General features: G+C 47.7%; 1 protein-coding gene across 1 annotated transcript; it reads left to right on the forward strand.

Annotated features, from left to right (window-relative positions):
• The first annotated feature begins 13,209 nt into the window (after nt 1-13,209).
• Nucleotides 13,210-18,872, forward strand: LOC134553846 (lymphocyte antigen 6E-like). The gene is made up of 3 exons (XM_063404006.1): nt 13,210-13,261; nt 17,411-17,530; nt 18,715-18,872. The coding sequence occupies exons 1-3, from the start codon at nt 13,210-13,212 to the stop codon at nt 18,870-18,872; spliced, it is 330 nt and encodes a 109-aa protein (XP_063260076.1).
• Nucleotides 18,873-23,913: the final 5,041 nt, after the last annotated feature.

A 23,913-nucleotide genomic window follows, 5' to 3' on the forward strand; every position in this document is an offset into this window, starting at 1 on the left:
CATCCAGGAGAGGAGAAAGTTGTGCAATTGCAGGGATACTAAATGGAAAAAAAAAACAAAAGGGAATTCGTGTCATGTCAGGAGAAGGGAAGATGTTGGATTTAAAAGCAGTTTGACATTGCAGGGGGTTAAAGTTAACCTTGGCCATGAACAAAGTGTACTTTAAGCACCCTCGTGGTTAAATTTTGGTCTTCGAGAGGACATCTCACTTTCATCCATGTTTATTTCCTTATTTTCTTTGCTTGGCTCTGGCTCAGCTCCTGTATCCAGAGCAGGAACTGAATTGTCCAGACAGAAGTTTAGGAAATGGGGAATTTCCTAGGAAATAGAATAATGCTGGGCCAGGCTCTGTGGGATGTGTGGTGGGGAGCAGGACCGATATTCCTGGATCTGCCCCTGTGCTGGGATGACACCTTTGGCATCATCCTTCCCACTCCAGCTGGGAATGGAGCAGGCAGGGATAAACAGCATCAACTGGTTGTGTTTGGTGCTTAACTGGCTGCTTTCCACATCCCAAAAAAAAGGCAGCATCAGCACATTCCTGCCACAATTCCCCCATCCCAGTGAATCCCCAGGTGTGGGCAAACTGTTGCATTGGCAGCAAAACCTTCTGGCACCTCAGGGCTGATGTCCGGGGCTCCGTATTCCAAAGCTCCTGGTGCTTCTCCTGTGTTTATTTCCACTCATTCCACTCATTATTTCCATTCTTGTGTTGAAATTGTTGCTGTTTTGGTTGGAAATGGAGGTCTTGGAATGCATTTGGGAATGATTTTTTCCCTCAGTATCCATGACTGGAGCCCTTTTGCAACTCCTTCAATGTGTGGTTCTGGATATTTCCTCCCTGGAAGTGTCCAAAGCCAGGTTGGATGAGGCGTGGAGCAGCCTGGGGTTGTGGAAGGTGTCCCTGCCCATGGCAGGAGCTTCAAGGTTGCTTTCAATCCCCAAACCATTCTGGAATTCTATAAAATAAAGGGGTAATTCCAGAAAGGCTGAGTGGTTGCTGTCCCAAATGGCCCTGTCCATCCTCACCCAGTTTTTCTTGGAGTCCTCTAAGTGTTTCTGGCAATATTCCATAGAATATTCCATATTCCATTCCAATATTCCCATGGCCTCATTGCCCCAGAGCTTTTCCTACTGCTCAGACCCCTGTGGAACAGGATCACGCTCCTACCCCAGAGAGGAGGGTCCCTCTCCCACACCAATATTTTGGGGTTATTTGGTGGCTCCAAGCAATGCTGCTGTGCTCAGGTGACCCCTCCTCACTTTGACCCTTCCAGGTCTGGTTTCAGCTCCGTTTTTCCAATTTTTTTTAAGTCTCCATCCCTGGAAGTGCTCAAAAAAAACCCCCTCTGGAAGTGGCATTTTTGAGGATATGGTTTAGTGGTGAACATGGTGGTTGGGCTTGATGATCCTAAAGGTCTTTTCCAACTTTCTGTGGTGTAGGCAGAGGAAAACCTGTTTGATGCCTTTTGGTAAGCCAAGATCATTAGAGCATTTGGTGAAGTTCAAAGTCAGAAGTTTAGCATTTTTCCATTGTGATGAATTCCTCTTTTTTATTTAAAAAAGGGAAGCTGTGGTTTGTGACAAAACCAGGAATGACACCTTCCCCTGTGACTTCTGAGTTGCCCAATTTGATTTTCATTAAAAGGCTTTTCTTTCACTGTGGGTGGGAGGAGACCTCTCCCAAAATCTACCAGGGACAAAGGTGACTGCTCAGGCTCGTACTGCAGCTTAGGGCTGTTCTAGGTACATAATGGAGCTTTAATAAACCAAAAAAAAACCACCCCAAAAAACCCCCCAAACACAAAATCCCAAAAAAAAAAACCCCAAACACAAAACCCCCCAAAAAACCCCCCAAAAAACCCCCCAAACACAAACCCCCGAAAAACCAACCCAAACACAAACCCCCGAAAAACCAACCCAAACACAAACCCCCGAAAAACCAACCCAAACACAAACCCCCGAAAAACCAACCCAAACACAAACCCCCGAAAAACCAACCCAAACACAAACCCCCGAAAAACCAACCCAAACACAAACCCCCGAAAAACCAACCCAAACACAAACCCCCGAAAAACCAACCCAAACACAAAACCCCGAAAAACAAACCCAAACAAATGAGAAAATTCCCAAAAACCCCCATGTGAGGGCTGGGAAGTTTGTACCCTTCCTGCAGCCTGGGCATGTCCTATGATGATGGCCCTGAGCAGTGCTGATAGAGGAGCTGTTAGAAAAGGTAAATTTAGGGGTGGGAGGAGGGGGTGAGAAGTTCTTCTTGTCTTCTTCTGGTGTCTGCTGCCCTTGCCCCGACTCTTCCCAGAACTCCAGGGCTGGGAGGATCTCTGGAGGGCTTCGAGTTTCTTCTCCTCAGAGGATGCTCAGCTGTGGCTGGGTTGTTCGGGGTTTTCTCATACCTAATTCCAGTATTTCCATGGATGGAGACTGCTCCACCATCTCTCAGGGTCAGTTTTGGAAATGGATCACTGCCCTGGCAAAGCTTTTCCTTCCCTTTATCTGTTTTTTCCCTTGATGCATCTTGGAAGCAGCTGCTTGTCCTTTGTGCAGAGCCAGAACCGAATTATCCTTGGGAATCAGCTCCATAATTGTCCCTGTAAAGGCAGCAACTCTGTGTTCCCTCGCCCTGTCCTCTTCCATGGATCACTTAGCCCCAGACTCTGGGACTTAGAACTTAAAATCAAAGAATCATGGAATAGTTTGGGTTGGAAGAGACCTTAAAGATTTTGGAATTCAACCCTCTGCCATGAGCAGGGACATTTTCCATTATCCCAGGTTGCTCCAAGTCACATCCAACCTGGACACTTCCAGGGATCCAGGGGAAGCCACAGCTTTTCTGGGAATTCTGTTCCAGGGCCTCACCATCCTCACAGTCAAGAATTCCTTCCCAATATCCCATCTAGCCCTGCCCTCCAGCAGTGGGAAGCCATTCCCTGTGTCCTGTCCCTCCATCCCTTGTCCAAAATCCTTCTCCAACTCTCCTGGAGCCCCTTTAGGCACTGGAAGGAGCTCTGAGGTTTCCCTGGACCCTTCTCTTCTCCAGGCTGGACATTCCCAGCTCTCCCAGCCCAGGAGAGCCCCTGGAGCAGCTCCATGGCCTCCTCTGGCCTCACTCCAGCAGCTCCACGTCCTTGTGCTGATGATCCCAGAGTTGGATTCAGTGCTTCAGCTCTGGTGCCCCCAGTCCGAGGATGGCTGGGGGCTCTCTAAGCAATTCCTCTTCCCACTGAAGCTCTTTGAGCAGCTGGAAGCCCCAGTGGGGTCCATCCATCCCTGCTTGCTGCTTCTGTATCAGCATCCTGGAGATTCGGGAACATAAATCCACTGGCCAGAGATGTGCACATCACAAACCTTCCCACATCTCCCTCAGAGGGATGAGTCAGGATCTTGCTCCGTGTCCAACAGTTTGTTGGTCCTCGTGGATGAAAAAAAAACTCATCAGCCTCCTGTTTTCCAGAGCCACATTCCAAATTTCAGGTTGGCAGGGCTCCTCCCCTTCCCTGGCCCATCAGATGATCTAAATCAGGGAATTTAGGTTGGAAAAACCCTTTAAGTTGAAGTGCAGCCGTTAATTGCTGTGTTCCCCAGCAGACATGTCCCCCAGTGCCACATTTCCATGTCTTACATCCCTCCAGGAACGGTGACTCAGCCACTTTGGGGAAGGGAACTCATCAGCTCTGCCTGGCTGCTCTCTCATCTGCTTAATGACGGGGCCTTCAGACTAAAGGAGAGATGGAATTTTGGCTGATTTATCTTAATTGGTGCTGAGGGGGAAGGGGAGGTGATGGAGCATTTGCTGCTCTGCCGCTGCCTCTCCCTTGCATCCAGTCCCTGGAGCGATGGGATGAAGGGAAAACCACCCACCTGCAAAAGTAAAAGGTGGGGAACCCCTGTGGGGTTTTGAGGAAGAAAAAGGACTCAAGGATTTCCAGAGGGTTTTTTCTCCCTGCCCTTCTCCCCGTGAGGTTGCAAAAATGAGGAGGAAAAAAAACAAAACTGGGATACACAGAACAGAAACTTTCAAGGGAATGTTTTGTCACTTGACAGGAAGGGGGAAGGATGTTTGAGGCTGTGGCTGCTGCGATTCAGGGGCTGTCTCTGAATTCAGTGAGTGGAGCCCGTTTCCTTTTCCAGCCTTTTTTAGCGGGAGACAAGAGCGTGGTGGTGGCTTGGCATAAATAATGGATGTGCTGAAAGAGCTCCCTGGATTTCTGTCCCTTCACACTCAGCCAGGCTCAGATGGATGGAAAATCAGCCTCAATTCCAGGGTCATTATCCCAGGCCACGTGTTTGGAAGTGCTGATGCCAAGGAAAGTAACCTGGGAGAAATCGGATGGCTGGGATGAACGGAAGGAGTGGTTAATGAGGGGCAGGGGAAAGGCTTCCAAGGAAGGATGAAACTCCAGGATCTCAGGTTTGTACCCGCTGAAGGAGAGCTGACTCTGGCTGTGGGGTGAGGATGGCTGCACATCCTGGGCCTCCCCCCAGGAATGAGTGGATAACATCCAGCCTGGCTCTTCCTATCCCTGTTTTTGGCCAGTGGACACCTCTGTTACTCAAAATAAAGAATCAGGAAAAGCCCAGCTGAGTTTGTCCCAAGCTCTGAGATTGGCTTCTCCAGACTTTATTCCTGAGCCACTGCAGGCTGGGGCAGGAGAAATCCCAATAAATTACTTTGTTAATATTCTTAATCCAAGTTCGGATTAAGCTGCAAATATGATTTGATTGGTTTGGCTCAGGAATAAGCCTTGGGATAAAGGCTCTCCCAGCTGCAGGGAGGCTCCTAAATTTCTTCTGCTGCTGTGAGCCTGGAAGGAAGAGGGATCATGGAATCATGGATTGGTTTGTGTTGGAAAGGACCTTCATGGAATTCCATCCCACTGCCATGAAGGGGCTTGCTCCAAGCCCCATCCAACCTGGACTTCAACACTTCCAGGGATGGGGCAGCCACAGCTTCTTTGGGAATTCCATTCCAGGGTCTCGCTACCTTCAGAGGGAAGAATTCTTTTCCAAAATCCCATCTAGCCCTGCCCTGAGTGAGCAGGAAGCCATTCCCCCTGTCCTAGGGGAAAAAAAACACCTCTTCCAAGTGATGTGATGTCTCTCCAGACTGTAGGGACTCCCAGAGTTTTCCTGTGTTGCAGGAGGCAGACAGCTGATTAATTCTCACAAAAATGTCGTGTTTCCAGGTGGGTGGGTGGCATCCAGGCTGCCCCTCCTCTGGGAAGCAGGGCAGAAAATTTTCCTGGCAGGATGGGACAACAAGGAAGGCTCCAATCCCTTCCCAGGGTCACTTGGGTTGAATGAGCTCATTCTGTGGAATCTCTTCCATCTCTTTCTCAAGGTTTTGTTGGGATTTTCTGCTTCCGAAGGCTGGATTTGCCAGACTGGAGGAGGCTGGTGTGGCAATTAACTCAACCAGCTTTAATTGGGGCTCCTGTTCCAATCTGGGCTGTCCCCCAGGCAGAAACAGATTTGACTTTCCCACATTTCATTCCTGGTGCAGGAAGCAGCACCTTCAGTTGGAGGGAGCTTAAATCTCCACCTCCACCCCTCTCCTGTGCATCCCTGGATCCAATAATGGATTCCCGATAAAAACAGGCACGGAATGAACTCAAATGTCCTCAAACCCAAATTCTGCTGCTGCTGGGGCTGGGAGTTAAAGGGGAGACAAACTTGATCCAGAAGGTCTGGCTGCTCTTCCAAGCCCAGGAACTCAGCACAATCTTTTTTTTCTTCTTCTTCTTTTTTTTTTTTTTCCTTATTTTTTTTCCTTCCTTTTTTCCTTCCTTTTTTCCTTCTTTTTTTTCTTCTTTTTTTTCCTTCTTTATTTTCTTCTTTTTTTTTTCTTTTTTTCTTCTTTTTTTCTTCTTTTTTTCTTTTTTTTTCTTTTTTTCCTTCTTTTTTTTTCTTCTTTTTTTTCTTTTTTTCCTTTTTTCCTTTTTTTTTCCTTTTTTTTTCCTTTTTTTTCTTTTTTTTCCTTTTTCCCCTTTTTTCCCCTTTTTTTCCCTTTTTTTTTCCTTTTTTTCCTTTTTTTCTTTTTTTTCCTTTTTTTTCCTTTTTTTTTCCTTTTTTTTCCTTTTTTTTCCTTTTTTCCTTTTTTCCTTTTTTTTCCTTTTTGTTTTTCTTTTTTTTCCTTTTTTTCCTTTTTTTCCTTTTTTTCCTTCTTTTTTTTTTCTTCTTTTTTTTTCTTCTTTTTTTTTCTTCTTTATTTTTCTTCTTTTTTTTTCTTCTTCTTTTTTTTTTTTTTAATTCAGTTTCTCTTCCTTTGTCTGTGGGACCCTCTACTGGATGGCTACAGCCATAATTTCATTCCATTTTTCCTCCTGCCCCTTGAGCAGGCTTTGGAGTGTGGCCCTTTCAGCAAAAACCTGGCTGTACTGAGGCTGCAAAATCCCTTTTGTGATAAAAAAAGAGTTACATTTCTTTTTTATTTATTTGTTTGATTTCCCTCTATGTTCTCACATTTGACAGAGCTCCTCCAAGGGGCTGTGCTGGGTCATCCTCACAGGGCCCTCCTGTGTGCTGGAAAAAACAAAGTAACACCACAAAAATGACAAAAGCAGGAGATAGAATTCCAGAAATAGAACAGAGAATTTTTCAATCCAGGTCTTCCTCTTGGAGTCCAAGATAAGGTTTTGTTATCCCTTTAATTTGGTATTTTCTATGGATACTCCTCTGCCCCTCTCAGGTGAGATCCCCCTGCAGTGCTGTGTCCATATCCGGGATCAGGAGGATGTGGAGATGCTGGAATGATCCAGAGGAGGCCACGGAGCTGCTCCAAGGGCTGGAGCCCCTCTGCTCTGGAGCCAGGCCGGGAGACCTGGGAATGCTCAGCCTGGAGAAGGGAAGGATCCAGGGAAACCTCAGAGCCCCTTCCAAAGCCTGAGGGGGCTTCAGGGGAGCTGGAGAGGGACTTGGGACAAGGGACAGAGGGACAGGACACAGGGAATGGCTTCCCACTGCCAGAGGGCAGGGACAGATGGGATATTGGGATGGAATTCTTGGCTGTGAGAGTGGTGAGGCCCTGGACTGGAATTCCCAGAGAAGCTGTGGCTGTCCCTGGATCCCTGGAAGTGTCCAAGGCCAGGTTGGATGGGGCTTGGAGCAAGCTGGGATAGTGGAAGGTGTTCCTGTCCCGGGGAATTAGAGGGATTAACTTCCAGACAGAACAACTCAGGCACTGCTGAAATTCAGACTTCACATTTTCAGGAGCAGCAGCAAAGGGATTTTTTATGCAGGGACATAAACCCCTCCCAACACAAAACATTCCATGATTTTACTATACGACCACCAACTCTGGGTTTGTAAAACCTCTGGATTGAGGCTTCTTAGATTTGCTCAGACTGAGTTTGTATTGACCTGCCTGCAGCTTTTTTTTTTTTTTTTTTTTTTTTTTTTTTTTTAATCTTGGCTGAGTGGGAAGAGCAATTTTCCTAATTGACCAAGTGGTTCTGGCTAATTAGCTCTGCTTTTGTTTAGCTTTGTATGGAGCAGCTGTAGATTTGTACAAATTGCAGTGCCAAGCCATAATTCAGCACAGGATGAAGGATCTGTGCCTCTGATCCAAGGACACAGGGACAGGGAAATTCTGGCTTGGAGGTCTTGAGGAGGGGAAATGTGGAATGGGAGAGAAGGGAATGATTGGATCGGGTGAGGCCCTGGCACAGGTTTCCCAGAGAAGCTGTGGCTGTTCCATCCCTGGAAGTGTTCAGGCTGGATAATGATCCGAGTAACCTGGAATAGTGGAAGGTGTCCCTGCTCATGGCAGGGGTTTGGATTGAGATGATCTTCAAAGATCCAACAAAAACCATTCCATAATTCTGTGAGTTGTCTTCAAAACAGGAATTAACATTCACGGAAAAGCCTCTGCCCAGATTTCCCCCTGTTGTTCTGTGTAGGATTAGTCTTGATTTTCCTGGAGCAGGCTTGGATGATCTTTGAGATTCATTTCCACCTTAGGATATTCTATGGAATTACAGGAGAGAAATCCAGATGGGCACAGTGGGAACAAGCCCTTCCCAATGCTCCAGGATTGATCCCAGCTGGAAAATCAAAACTGGGATCCTGCTCCTCACCACGGAAATCCAGGAATCCCCATCCTGGGGTATTAGGGAAGCCGATAGAGAGGGGTATAGTAAGAGTTGGGCTGGAGTTGGTTTTCCTTCTTTTGCTGTCACAGCTCCAAGGAAAACCTGGCCTGCAAACTTGAAGTGCCCTTGGAAGCTTCTTGTCCCATCCTGATTCCTCACAAACAGGGAATGGTTTGGGTTGGAAAAGACCCTAAAACTCATCTTGTCCCATCCCCTGTGGGTGGGGACACCTTCCACTATCCAGAGCTGCTCCAAACCCCATCCAGCCTGGCTTTGGACACTTTCAGGGATTCCAGCTTATGTGGACAACCTGTGCCAGGGCCTCACCACCCTCACAGGGAAGAATTTTTTTTCCCAGTATCTGATAAACATTCCCTCTACATCTACCACTAAAAAAAAACCCCCAAACAATTCCAAGATGTTTATTGTTTATTCTCTTTTTATGGAGTGCTGACTCACAGCAGGGCTGGCGGTTGGGAACACGTTGCTCATGGAATTACATAGGGAATAAAACAAATGGAAGTGAGTGGGAGGACGATCCAATCCAGATCAGCACAGCCCCAGCTCTCTGCGTGTCTCAGCCAGATGGAAACTTCAGGAGGTTTACGGGAAAAAAGTCTGGAAAGTGATGGATTTACAGCTCCAGTGGTGTTCCAGTGGCCTCTCTGGAGAAGGTCTGGGGTTTTGGATGTGAGATTTTCAGGGATGGTCCTGCTTGGTCAGGTCAAAGCAATGCTGAGGAATGCATTAAGAATTAAAAATTCTTGGACAGCTGTTAATTAAAAATTAGAATTAAAAAAATTTTAAAAATTAAAAAATTAAAAAATTAGAATTAAAAATTGTGGACAGCTGTTCCATAGCCCTTGGAACAGTGCATGGATTTTCCATGTGTTATTGGTGTAGATTCCATGGCAGCTCTTCTGCAGTGATTCCAGCCCCAGGGAAGCTCGAAGGACTGCTAGACCCCCCCATTAATGTTCCAAATTACAGGTGTAATCCTTTTTGTGACTTAATCCAGATCCAGCTGGGATTTGGGCAACACGGGAGTCCCAGAGGCACCATAAAATCAGGTCATATCCATAGCCAGGGATTTGGGATGGCCCTGGGGCACCGTTTCCCTGCCCTGCTTGGAAGAGAGGAAGCCAAAGGGCAAATTCTCAGGATTTCAACACCTTGGTGTATCCCAGCCCTGCGCTGCCCACGCTCGGTTCCTGATCCTGAGTGTCTCTTCCCCATGGAAATAAACACGGAGAGCACCCAGGAATGGGGAAGAGTGTGGGAGATTGGCAGGAGCAGCCACAAGGATCAACTCCTTCCATGATTTGACACACAAAGGATTTAAGCCTTTGTGGGATGAACTCCAAGCTCCTCTTGGTTTCCCTGGAATCTGAGCACCTGCAAGGGTCTGAGGTGAGGCCAGGTCTGTGTCAGGGGCAGAGGTTTTAATTTTTTTTAATTAAAAAATTAAAACCTCTCTGTGCTGGTTCAAACTGGGTTTGAACCGGAAGTTTGGGTTCAAATTCCTCAAAAAATCCCTTCCCCATGTCAAACACCCTCTTATCTGCACATCTGTCCCCACCTCCACTTCCAACTGATCGTTGGGAATCAGGGGACATTGAGAGAAGAGGAAGGATCCTTCAGAGGAAGAATTAATAAAATTGAACCTTGATGGTGGTGGCAGCTCACCTTGGTGTCCTGATTTGTGACGAGGTCACAGCCAGGCAGGAGGCCAAGAATGATCCTTGCAGGATCAGCACAGAGAAATCCCTGTGGAGAAAGGATGGAAAAAAAGAGGAAGGGAAAATAATCACTGTCACTGGGTCAAGGAAGGGAAGAGCTGGAGCTCTCACTCATCCAGGAGGTGCTCAACACACAGAGTTCCTCTTCTCCCAGGGCCACGTGTCCTTCAAAGTGCTGTCATTCCTGGCAAAAAGTGGTGCCATATTTGGCCTCTTCCTCCCTCAAAAACTCCACAAAAAAAATGAAGGATTGGGAGCAAGACTCTGCAATTGCTTCAATGGGTTTTATTTAGGGTTGGAATATCTCTGGAGATGAGAACCAATTCCAACCTCTGATGCGCTAGGGCTGTGTGGGGAATGGCGAAACAGGGGGATAGATGGAATTATCTGGGAATCACCTGAGAAGGGATGAGGCAGGTGTATCACCCTCTGACCACAGGGAAGATGAGTGGGTAAAAATTTCAGGACATAAAACAGGAAAATATCCCATGAGGCCGATCCATGATGTTTCTGTCCTTCCTCGTCACTGGGTTTCCTATGTGGATACTTTTCCAAGGCCATTTTTGAGAAGAACCCAGTATAGGGCTCCCAAAAAATGAGCAGATCCCCGTTCCTTGACTTCCAATCTCTGTTCTACATACAGGAAAATTCAATAGCCAGAACATTCCAGAAGTCAGGCGAACAAAGCCACATTTCCACGGCTCTAACACAGGCGTGTAGCGCAGTGTTCCAGAACCAGGAGCAAAATCCAGGATCGAGTTCTCATCCTGAAGGATGTGATTCAAATGCCTGCAAGGGCCTGATGTTCCAAGGATGAACCTAAGCTGGGGAAATAAACAATTGCTAGGAACATCCCTGGTCTGGAACATCATCCACAACATTTAATTAATTGGTTTAATTGTTGGCACGTTCCCTGGAAAGGTTCTAGGGCATCGTTACTCCATGGAGTGTCTGGAATTAAACAGAGGAGGTGGCACAAAGGAAGGATTATTCCCCAGGGACTGATATCTGCCTCTTGGCCTCTGTGCTGGAGATGATCCTGGAAAAATTAAATTTACTGCCACAGCTGTAGCCTATGGATACTGGGACACCTTTTTTCCAGATCTTTGCCCTGACCCAGCCAAGCCTTCCATGCTCCAGTCACGCTGCTTCCATGTTGGCCATCCAGGGTGACACCACCATCCTGAGGCTCCTGAGGAAATGCCAGCCATGGCAGTGCCACACCTCACACCTGCATCACACATCCCCAGGGTCGGGATGGTAACTCCCCAAAAATCTGGCTCAGTGGGCCACCGGCAACCCCCAAAATGGGAACTGACCCATCGTGCGTTTTTGGCCATCCTCCCACTTGTCCCTCAAACCACTCCTGCCGGTGGAGCTGTGGTGGACCACTTCCCATGGCCTTGGAGATCCTCCTCTGGCTGTCAGTGAGGAGCAGATTTGAACCGCTGGACTTGGTGATTTCTCTCTGGATCTGTGTCAGGCAGGAGATATTTGTGTCATCAGTCCTTGGAACTGAGAGAATAAATGTTCATCTTTTTTCAACCCTCTGCCATGGGCAGGGACACTTTCCACTGTCCCAGGTTGCTCCATGCCCCATCCAACCTGGATTTGAACATTTCTAGAGGTGGGGATTCCACAATCACACTGAAGAGTAACACAATTATTTTTTCCATTCTTTCCCCTCAAAAATCCAGTCAAAACTGGTGGAAACAAGAGGACAGAGCTTTTCCAGTGTGCTGCAGGACGCTGGGTCTTGTCTTCCCGCGCTGATCAGAGTCACCCCTGACGCCACGATGAATCAGGACGGCCAATCCTCACTCCCTGGAACAGGTCCTGCTCTTTGGTCGCTGCCTCGTGACACCTGGCGGCACTGACACACCTCCGGCATTCCCCGAGCCTGGCACTGCTTCATCTCTTGGGCAAGAGATGTGGTTTGTGCTCTCCACACCCCGGTGCAGACCCATGGGAGAGGAATGGCTCGTGCTCCTGGGGTTATCAGGGCTGACTTCCCCATCCTGTCGGTCCAGTTTTACGTCAGCAGAGTCCGTGGTGTCAGAAACCTCACTGAAATATCTGTGAATCGAGCAAAAAAAGCTCTCTGCAAGATTTCCCCCAGATTCTGTTTCCTTGAAAAGGAAGATGTGGTGGGTTTTGGTGTCTCTCATACTTCCTCTGGCTGTGTCTTCACTGTAGTCAGTGACTGATCCCACTGGATGCTCTGAATGTCTTGGATGAGCATCTCCTCTGTTTCAGGGAATTTTGCTCATCTCACTCTGCTCCTGCCAAGAAAATCGTGTTACCCTCAGTCATTTTAACCCTCACCTCATCCATCTTTCTTCCACATGTTTTTGCACCCTCTGCCTCTTCTGCCTTTCCATCTCCTAAATCCCAGATTTGCTCTCTTTTCCTGCAGGATGGAGAAGGAAGGGACAAGCACACTCCTTGGTGGCTTGGTGATTCATGGAGATGTCTGCTGATGTCCAGCACCCAACTCTGATAACTCTTTCCTTGGAAGCATTAAGTGGGACAGGCAGTCAGATGGAAGCCCCAGAAGGGATGAAGTTATCAGCTCCAGCTCCACCCTCTTCATGCAGAGAAGTCATAAAGAACATTTTTGTCTGGCTGGTATTGAGCAGGACTTTGAATTGGATGCTCCATGGAAAAGGGGACAAAGATATTTTTAACCCTTGCTGGATTTTTAAACCTTGCTTGTTCAAAGCCAGGTTTGGATGGGGCTTGGAGGCACCTGCAAGGTGTCCCTGTCCCTGGTAGGGGGTTGGAATGAGGTGGTCTTTAAGGTCCATTCCAACCCAAACAATTCGATGATTTTATGATTTAACACTTTGTAGATAACCAAATTATGCATTTCCTGTCCCCATGAATATCCAGCTTGGTTTACCCTGACTGTAGATGTTGGGAGTTTTCCAAGTCTAACCCTGGAAATGGACTTGGCATAATCCATGCAGACAATTCCATTAATTTATGCCACTTGTTCCCATTTTCCTTGGAGAAAAGGAAACAACCCGGCCACAGATGTGATGATCAGAACAAAACCCTCACCCAGACATCAGCAGCACTGCCGGCCTGACCTGAGAAGAATTAAAGGATTAATCCCAATAAATGGTGTGAATTCCCAGAGTGCTTTCACTGCTCCCTGGAAGCGCCAGCCCAGCCTGAAGGCGATGCCGAGGTGAGAAAACAACCCACGTGCATTCCTGGCCTCTCATCTAATCCATGATCCCTGCCCACTCTTTCCAAATCGTTGGCTTCCTCATCACCCCGTCCAAAGGCAGGGAAGATTTATATCCTGTCCCCAGGTGAGGGTGTTTTTCCTGGGCTGCGGAGACGACCAGGAGAAGATGAAGTTCTCCCTCCTTGCGGTGCTGGCTTTGGTCCTGTTTGCAGCTCAAGGTGAGGTTTGCTCCTAGATAAAGCACAGCTGAGTGTTTTAAAGGTTGGGAGTGCCTCATATCCAGGGAAAGCAATCATGGAAGAGAGCTCCTCAGCTCTTGGAATGGTGCAGGTGGAGGACACAGTGCTCGTTTTGGGGGGGTTTTACCTGGAATCTCAGTCTGTGTGTGTGAAAAGTTTTATTTTGATTGGAAATTTTCCTGTCCTACTGGATTTTTATGGGAAAAAGACAGAAAAAAGGAGACAATTCCCACTGGTCTGGCTTTGAGAGACTTTCCAGGGTGTTTGCCTGTCACGGTGGTGCAAGGCTGTGGTTATTTCTAAATTTTGATGAAGACAGCACAATGCTCTGTGTTCCTGGTCCACGAGGGCCACACCTCCAACATCTGGCCCTGTGCAGCTGTTTCTACCCATCTGCAAGACACCACAGCTGGCTGACTTCAGAGATTTTGGGACAAAGTCAGGGAATTAGGGAGAAATCGGGATGTGGGCTGAATGGGTCAATGGGGGTGGGTATTTGCATAATAATTGTTATAGATGGTGCGTTTTATTTCATGGAGAGATTTTAAATTAAATCAGAGCCTTTTTTTAAGGAATACGATCCTATATCATCTAAAGACCAGAGAGAATAAACCTTATCCTCATTTTGGAGAGCAGGACAGGCTTTGCCAGCGCTTGGAATTGTGCCACACGTCTGGTGCAGAAAAAGAATTCCTTGGAATAGTCATTTCTGGCTCATTGTGGCCTAAGAATACCTTTCTGCTATTTAGCTTTGTTCACTCACCAGAACAGTGATCCTGACAGATTTCCAAGTGCTAACAAGGCCCGGGAGACAGGGAGGTTGTCCTCAGTGCCAAAATGAAGCCTGGCCTAATCCACGCTGGATTATCCAGGCAGGAAAAATTAAGCATTTCACTGCATGTGTCCTAGGGCTGAATTCTCACAACAAAGAGTAAAAAATCCTTCTCCTCATCTTCTCTGTACTTTAAACCAGGTTCTGGATTTCTTTTTGGGGGCAGTGATGTCCCACCCAAAGACAAAGACGTGGGAGCCTGACTTTTCTAAGCCGTGGAGGTCCCAATTAACCCTCTTCATCTGCCAGTGCTTTCTGCCTAATTAGACTGCAGTTTAATTGTCCCCAGCAAGTAGAAAAAGTGACCCCAGGCCTTGGGACATCCTTGGAAACTCCTCCAGGAGTCCCTGCCCTTCCCTGCTCCAAGCATCACATCAAACTTGGTGCCCTTGGCCTATGAAATTGAAGGAGGGGAATTTTAGGTTGGATATATGGAATAAAATTTTTCCCTGTGAGGGTGGTGAGGCCCTGGCACAGGATTCCCAGAGAAGCTGGGGCTTCCCCATCCCTGGAAATGTCCAGGGCCAGGCTGGATGTGGCACTGGAAGAGGGGATTGGGATCTTTCAGCTCCGTGGCTTTTATCAGACTTGTGTATTTGAGATTCCATGAAAAGCAGGGGATAATTTTTGCTGCTGGCATTTCACAGATTCCCAGAATCATTTTGATTGGAAAGGACCTCCAAGATCCCCAAGTCCAAACTTTGATCACCACCAGAGCTCTGGGGGCCATGCCCAGGCATTCCTTGGACACCTCCAGGGACAGGGACTCCACCACCTCCCTGGACAGCCCCTTCCAATGCCTGACCACCCTTTCCATGAAGGAATTCTTCCTGATGTCCAACCTGAGCCTCCCCTGGTGTAGTTTGAGGCCTTTTCCCCTTGTCCTGTCCCTTGTTCCCTGAGAGCACAGCCTGACCCTCCCTTGGCTGTTCCCTCCTGTCAGGAGATGTGGAGAGCCAGGAGGTGCCCCCTGAGCCTCCCCAGCTCCCTTCAGTTGCTCCAGATCCTTCCCCAGCTCCATTTCCTTCTCTGGACACGCTCCAGCCCCTCTTTATCTGTCTTGCCATGCTCTGTCCCACAGCTTTGGGAGGGAGATGCTCCTTCTGCACTTCCTGCATCTCCAGAGAGGTTTCTTCTGGAATTCTATCCTATTTTGGGTGCAGTTGGAGCCACAGAGAGGAAACTCCTGGGCAAAAATAAAAACCTCTCTGTGCTGGTTCAAACTGGGTTTGAACCTAAAGTTTGGGTTCAAATTCCTCAAAAAATCACTTCTCCATGTCAAACACCCTCTTATCTGCACATCTGTCCCCACCTCCACTTCCAACTGATCCTTGGGAATCAGGGGACATTAAGAGAAGAGAAAGGATCCTTCAGAGGAAGGATAAATGAATTTGAACCTTGATTGCTTTTCCCCTGGAAGAATAAATAAATTTGAGCCTTGATTCCTTGTCCCCTGGGAGCAGAGCCCGACCCCAACCTGGCTGTGCCCTCAGGGAGTTGTGGAGAGTGAAAAGTTCCCCCTTGAGCCTTCTTTTCTCAAGGCTGAGCCTCTGTCACTGTTGGACATGAAATAAAAATGCTTGGCTCCAGTCAGCAGGCAGAAGAGAATCAGAAGGCTTTATTTACAATTTATTGTATAATATATTAATTATATTAATTATATTAATTATATTAATTATATTATATTATATTATATTATATTATATTATATTATATTATATTATATTATATTATATTATATTATATTATATTATATTATATTATATTATATTATATTATATTATATTATATTATATCATATCATATCATATCATATTGTATAATATTATTTTATATTATATCATATTATGTCATATTGTATCATATCATATTATATTACATTATATTACATTACATTACATTACATTTTACATTACGTTACATGACATTACATTATATGTATATATTATATATTATATTATAATATTATAATATTATAATATTATAATATTATAATATTATAATATTATAATATTATAATATTATAATATTATTATATTATAATATTATTGTATTATTGTATTATTGTATTATTGTATTATTGTATTATTGTATTATATGAATATTATTTATTCATTCAGCCTTTTCATAACATGCTGCGCCAAAAAAGGCACATTATTGGCCCATAGGATGGACACCTCTCTCCATTGGTTAAGTAACACAAACAACACCTGGGAGAGAGGTTGTTATGGGAAAGGAATATTGTTTACTTAGAAATGTTATGGGAAAAATTGTTATTGACACAAAGTTGCTTGGGAAAGGAGAAACTGCTGAAAAGTTTCCCTTGGAAAAGCCAGCAACCCTCAGGCTGCAGAAACGTCAGGCCCACAGGCCTCCCTCAGCTCCCTCAGCTGCTCCAGACCTTTCCCCAGCTCCATTCCCTTCCCTGGACACGCTCCAGCCCCTCAAAGTCTTTCTTGTCCTGAGGGGACAAAACTGGGCACGGGATTTGAGGCTTGGCCCAGCACAGAGGGACAATCCCTGCCCTGCTCCTCCAGGCCTCACCATGGCTGGCGCTTCTCAGGGTTGCTGTTCCCTGAGATTCTCCTCGGGGTTTCTGTTCCCCGAGGTAAAAAGGTTTTCAAGCTTCTCTTGCCCAAAAGGTCTCACACTGGAGCCAGAGAAGACAAGCTGAGTCTGCCAGTTTGTGTTTCCAAGGTTGTTTATTCTTTCATTATCTCTCAGTTCTTTCTCAGCTCTGCAGGACGTCCCCAGCAGAGCAGGACTGGGGCAGATCAGAGGGTCCCGGACCCTTTGTACCATTTTTCTGGTCCAACCACCATCCACAATGAACTTTTTATTTACAAAATCTTACCAATACTTACTACCTATGTTAACATCTCATTTCTACTCTAAACCAATCCTTGGGATACAACTCAGCAGAAAATGGGGGACGAGAACAAGAACAAGGAGGACAGGACCCCTCCCCAATTCCTCCATCTTGCCTCTTCAAACCCATATACTAAAAATCCTAAATTCTACATTTACACTCTGTGATAAACTAACTACTACTTATTTTGAATTCTCTCAGCTTGTGATTCTTCATGCAATGTGGGCATTCACTGCCATGGACAGGGATCAGAGGCAGTGTCCTCCTGGGCTCTGTGTGAGGCTGGCTGAGCCCCCTGTACAGATCCCAGACCCTCCTGTCCGGTCTCCAAACCCTCCAGGGTGGCCAGAGGGATGTCCTGGACTCCGACAGGCACAGCCCAGGACGATCCCACCTCCCTCTCCCCCGTTTTTGTCTCTTCCTGCAGCAAACGCCCTGTACTGCTACACCTGCACGTGGGAGCACAGCAACTGGAGGTGCCTGAAGGCCGAGAAGTGCTCGGACAAGGACGAGTACTGTGTCACCAACGTGGCCTCCGTGGGCATCGGTGGGTGCTGCCTCTGGGTCCCCTCGGGAGGACTCGGGGATGGGATGTGAGGTCTGGGATGGCTTTGGGGTGGGACGAGGAGCACATTTCAGACTTTCACCCCTTCCTAACCCGGCCTGGCATTGCTGGAGGTTTGAAATCCCTCTCCCTGTCACACGCTGAGATCGTCCTCTTCAGCTGTTGTTTTATTCCTGCATGGAAAGTCAGGGGGACGTTGAGAGAAGAGAAAGGATCCTTCAGAGGAGGAATGAATAAATTTGAGCCTTGATTCCTTGTCCTCTGGGAGAGGAGCCTGACCCAACCTGGCTGTGCCCTCAGGGAGATGTGGAGAGTGGAAAGCTCCCCCTGAGCCTTCTTTTCTCAAGGCTGAGCCTCCCCAGCTCCCTCAGCTGCTCCTGGTGCTCCAGACCCTTCCCCAGCTCCATTCCCTCCTCTGGATATGCTTCAGCTTCTAATTTGTTGCAGTGAGGGGCCAAAAACTGACCCCAAATTCATTGAGGTGTGGCCTCAGCAGTGCCCAGAGAGGGGAACTGTCGCTGTTAGCCTCACTCAAGTAACACGCAGAGTCTGGAATTTTTGGGAGAGCAGAAGCAGCAGAGGAGAATCCCTGCTTTGTTTATTATTTCCTATTATGTATTTTTAGAAAGGTGACAATGGATTGGAGGGTGGTATTCCCACCTCTCAACCACATTGGTCAAAGGGACTGTCACACAATCATTCTTCTCCTTGGAGAAGAATGTGAAAACAATGGTAATTTTATAAAACATAACTGCTGTTTACGTGAAAGAGCGTGAGAAGGTGCAAACCTTCTACTTTAATATGAACGCTCAGCAAACTAGGACAGGGAACAATCACTGACCAGCTCCTCCTGGTCACACTATTTCTGATCCAAGCCAGATATTGAGGGAAACAGAATGATTTCCCTCAAACAGAGAAGCCTGGAAATGTGATTTAAACCCAGGAATGAACACTGTCATTGTACACCTAAAAGGGTCTTGATATGAGGATCCATGCTGGGAAGTGCTGGATGCCCAGCACGGATATGGAATTCCTCGTGTAGGAGGTCACCAACAATTCCTGGGCTGTGGGGGGACAATGGGATTCCTCAACCCAACCCCGTCCTGCACAAGGATCACTCGACAAACCCCACGGCTAATCCGCTCTCTCCCTCTTCTCTGGGCCAGGCTTTTTGTCCATTTGGAAGAGGATCACCAAGAAGTGCTCCAGCACCTGCCCACACCACAACTTCCTCCTGGGCCTGACCACCTACACCTCCTACTGCTGCCAGAGCTTCCTGTGCAACCTGAGTGCGTGCCCAGGGCCCCGGCTGGCTCGCCCATGAGGGGCCAGGGAGTCCCATTCCGTGTCCTTCTTCATCTGCCCTGTGGTGCTGGGACAAAATGGACCCTGAAGGGCTGAAGAGCTTGGCCACATTCCCCCAGGAGGGTGTGGATATCAAACATGAGGAATAGATAAAGTATTGTGTTCACTGTCTTGTCCTGTGGTGTCTCCCAACTTTCTTCCCATTTTTTTCTCAACTCTGAGCTCTGTGGCTCCAGCATCCCCACTGGAGCTCTGAGTGCCACATCCAGGAGTTCCTTGGATGCCTCCAGGTTTGGGGGATCCACCACCTCCCTGGGCAGCTCTTTCCAATGCCTGGCCACCCTTTCCATGAAGAAATTCTCCCTGACATCCAACCTGAGCCTCCCCTGGAGCAGTTTGAGGCCTTTTCCTCTTGTCCTGTCCCTTGTTCCCTGGAAGCACAGCCTGACCCATCCCTGCACCCTCTTTCCAGGGAGTTGTGGAGAGTCAGAAGGTCCCCCTGGAGCCTCCTTTTCTCCAGGCTGAGCCTCCCCAGCTCCCTCAGCTGCTCCTGGTGCTTCAGACCCTTTCCCAGCTCCATTTCCTTCTCTGGACATGCTCCAGCCCCTCAGTGTCTGTCTTGCCATGCTCTGTCCCACAGCTTTGGGAGGGAGATGCTCCTTCTGCATTTCCTGCATCTCCAGAGGGGTTTCTTCTGGAATTCTATCCTATTTTGGGTGCAGTTGGAGCCACAGAGTGGGAACTCCTGGGCAAAATTAACAATCCCTCTTATCTGCACATCTCTCCCCACCTCCACTCCCAGCATCCTTGGGAATCAGGGGACATTGAGAGAAGAGGAAGGATCCTTCAGAGGAAGAATGAATCCCTTCCTTCACGTTGCTGTGCTGCTGTTGGAGCCACACGACCTCACCCAGGGCCAGCAGCTCCCTGGACTCACTATTCCTACCACTTGGAATTGTGTCTCCCAGCAATCCATTAATTCACCTTTTCCTCAGGCATCCTCCAAAGCAGCAGCAGGGTAATCATGGAATATCCTGAGCTGGAAGGGATCCACAAAGATCATCAAAGTCCAGCTCCTGGTCCTGCACAGGACAACCCAAACAATCCCACCCTGAGAACTTTTTCCAAGTGCTTCTGGAACTCTGTCAGGCTTGGTGCTGTGAACACTTCCCTGGGGAATTCCAGTGCTCAAAGACCCCCTGGATGGAGAACCTTTTCCTAAAATCCAGCCTAATCTTCCCTGACACATCTCCAGTTGTTCCCTCAGGTCCTGGGCACCAGAGAGAAGAAATCGGTGTCTCCTCCTTTGCTTTCCCTCCAGAGAAGCATTTGCAGCATTTGGGTTGAGCTGCTGAGGAAACTTGGAGAGGTTTATAGGGAAAACAGAGATTCCAGAGAGGCCAAATATTTGATAGAGATGTTTCCAGAGGCTGCAGAGACGAGGTAAAAAGGGGCTGGAAAAATAAACAATTCCAAGACAACAGATATATTTAATTTCCAGGTGTGCCCTGAGTGCCTTTCCTTTCTCCCAAACAACACTTTTTTGAGGAATTTTGCCCTGGAAAAAAATCATGGGATTGCTTTAACTGGGAGTCAGAGCTCCCAAATCTGCAAAACATTGCTCAGCCAAGGGATGACGCTCTGTGTTGTGCTTCCAGCCCAAGCCTGGTAAACAACAGGGACAAAAGGAGCTTTGAGCAGTGCTGAGCAGGGCTGCCTCAGGCTGGAGCCCGGGGCTGCTCAAAGTTACGGGATTTCTTCCCAAGTTCTGCAGAACAGGGAATTTTCAGGGATGTGTCTCTCTTTTATTAATCAACTTCTGCTTTCCTTCACCCCCTCCGACAGGGTGAAGGAACCTTTTCCTCTTATTTACAGCAGGATCTCTTCCCAACCCTCTTCGGGAATTTTTATTTCCCACCCTAAAGCAATTCAAGCCACCCTCCCTTCCCTCAACCCAAAGCTCTTAATTTACTCATCACAGAACGTTTCCTCATAAAAAACAGCAACAAACAACAACAACAAAAAGGGATTTGTGTGTTTCTGCTCTTGCGTGCCAGAATTTTTCTTCTCTCTGAAAGCACTGAGGAATCCCAGTTGGACAGACTCTAATAATTAATATTTCATTGGGTTGGATTTATTCTTCCTGCAGTTTGTGGAACTGCAGGAAAACACAGTCGGGAATTTTTTTTTGCTTCTTTAAAACAAAACTGGCTGGGTTTTTTTTTGCTTGATTTGCTGTGTCTTTGCTGCAGAAAAGCTTCCTTGTGTCCATGGATAATAGAAAGGGAAAATAAATCATCCTGCGCATGGCTGAAGAGCAAAGGGTTATTTTTTTACAACATAAAAAATAGAGTAAAAGAGAGGAGGTTTAGATGAAGATATTGGAAAGAAAATCTTTATTGGGAAGGGAGTGAGGCCTGGAATGGAATTCCCAGAAAAGCTGTGGCTGCCCCATCCCTGGAAGTGCCCAAGGCCAGGTTGGATGGGGGTTGGAGAAACCTGGGATAGTGGAAGGTGTTCCAAAGGCAGGGGGTGGCACTGGATGACCTTGAAGGTCCCTTCCAATCCAATCCAATCCTTGATCCTGTAAATCCCAGTGCAGCTCAAGGACATGGAAATCCCTCCTCCTCTAATGCCAATCAACCCTGGGGGCAATTACTCCTCCCCAAGACATCTGAGCTGAGCAGGGAGGGGAGGAGGGTGTGATTCCCAGCCTCTAATTTTGGCCAGGAATTAGGGCCAGTCGGGACCACAGGGAGATGGGAGTCATTAACACACGGATGAGGCTGCCCAGAAAATTACCCGGAGATGTGTCGTGCAGGGCTGTTCCACCCCTTGGGCTGGGAAGGTGTTTGAAGGATCCTAGACAAAAAAAAAAGGGCTGTAAAAAACTTTTCTCCTCACTCCAGACCACTCTGAGCTTCTCTTCTTCCCATCCAAAGACTCGGACAGAGGTGAAGGTGATCCAGAGGTTTTGTTGCAGGAATTTTATTATTATGCAGGAATTTGGGGAGGGAAGACCCAACGTGATGAACATGGGGACAGAGGGGAGGGGGAGATACTGTCCTTTAAGGCATGGAAAAAGCTCCTTGGGGGAAGAATTCCCTGAGCATGGCACTGAAAGAGGCAGCACAAAGCAAACACAGAGCCCTTTCAGCGTCCGGAGCCGACAGGATCACGTGGAATTGAGATGGAGCAACAATTCCAAATGGAATAATAAATGCCTGGCCGTGGATAATAATCAGTTTAAATACCTCAGGGACGTGTTGGATGGAGTTGTGACGTGGGTCCTTCAGGTCCAGGACAGCTGTCACCCTTCATCTCTGCTGTCAGAATCACCAACAGCCAAATCCTGTGGAGAATTTTATCCCAGTGCCAATCCACGTGTGTGGGCGAGGCTGAGGAGGGCAGGGAGGGAGGGGGGAATGGGATAGAGACATCAAACCTTGGAAAAGAGGGAGAGGAATTCCCAAGGCGGGGATCCATGGAGGAGGGGACATCAGGTGGTGACATGTGACCAGCGGTCACCTCACTGTCCCCCTGCCACCATGAGATGAGTGTTGGGCCAGGCAGGAAAACCCCAAACCTCCTCTCGGAGGCACAGCAACCCCAGAGCTGTTTCCTGACTCTTTGTAGGGTTCAGGGAAGGGGGTCAGGTCCTCGTTTGGTTTGGGGGATGGCCAAAATCACTGGGATTCCGGAGGGAATGGCTGGATCACAGAAAACTGGGAATATGGAGAGGGGAGAAGTGACCCGGCTGCTCCCAGCAGGTACCAGGGATGGACAAACGCATCTCTGAGCTCGTGACACTTTCCTGCTGGGAGTTGGGGTGGAAAAGGAGCAGGAAATTCAGCTTTGGGGGAAATTCCAGCTACTTGGGGAAACCAGGAGTTTTCCAAACCAAAAGCTTGAAGCTGAAATCTCTGGAGCTGTTTGGGGTCAAGAGGGAATGAAACAAAAAAACCAAAAAACAAAACAAAACAAACAACAACAACAACAAAAACCCACAAAAGACCAACCAACCAAACCCCCCAAAACAAAACAAAACAAATAAAAAGATGTTTTTAAAAGTTTTAATTCTCCTTTTTTTTCTTTTTTTTTAACTTTCGATGTCACAAAACACATTGGATTTCCAGCATTCCAAACTGAAATATCTTTTGGGGATTCGTGTCCTGGTCTTATCTAAATGCTGGATGCCTCAGTCTGTATCTGCTCCCCCAAACTGCAGATTTTGGGATGACATCCTCCCCTGCCAGGACAGCACCTGAATGGCTTCATGGAGACCCCCAAATCTTTCCAGAGGCCCCGGGCAAGTGAATCTGAAGGATCAACCCTTTCCATGCCTAAACGAGTTGTTTTGAATCCCAGACTGAGTGAGGAAAATAAAACCAATTAAAAAAAGGTGGCAAAACTATAAAAAGCCCACCCGCCTACGAGGTGGAATTTGATGGAAGTTGGCGCTTTTCCGTAAAATTTCCATGTCTGGGGCACTAATGAATATTCTGCATTGAGGGAGGGGGAGACACCACAATAGAGAAAACCACTTAGGAAGTTCTGGCTGCTCTCCAGCACGGAGAGCCAGACAAAGCCCACGAGAGGGAGCTGCTGCCTCTGTCCCGGGCCATGGAATGCTGCCCTGGAGCCGCTGATCCTGGAGCGATTTCCAGGGAAAAAAGCGAGCAGCCGTGCGAGGGATGAGCCGGCTGGGCTGGAAGCAGCCCAGGGAAGGATCTATCCAGGCTGTGGGTCCATCCTGCTGATTCCAACCGAGCCCACAGCAGGTCCTGGCCACCCTCCAGCGTCTGCTCGCTCCCACACAGGTGGCAATCCAGGATGTGCCTTGCTTTGGTCTCCGGGATGATTCTGGAGCATCCAAAACACTGTGCTAGAACAGGGGGCGTTTCCATCCAAATCCCAAAGCCCTGCGAGGTTTTGATCCAGAGCCTGGGCAGCTTGGAAGGGGGTGTGACCCTCTGTCCCACTCTTGGGAATCCCCACAATCCCTGGGATGGCTGGCAGCATGAAGGGAACTTTATTTTCTTGGCAGCCATGAAGTTTTG

Source organism: Prinia subflava, chromosome 1, assembly GCF_021018805.1.
Source record: "Prinia subflava isolate CZ2003 ecotype Zambia chromosome 1, Cam_Psub_1.2, whole genome shotgun sequence".
Lineage (NCBI taxonomy): Eukaryota > Metazoa > Chordata > Aves > Passeriformes > Cisticolidae > Prinia > Prinia subflava.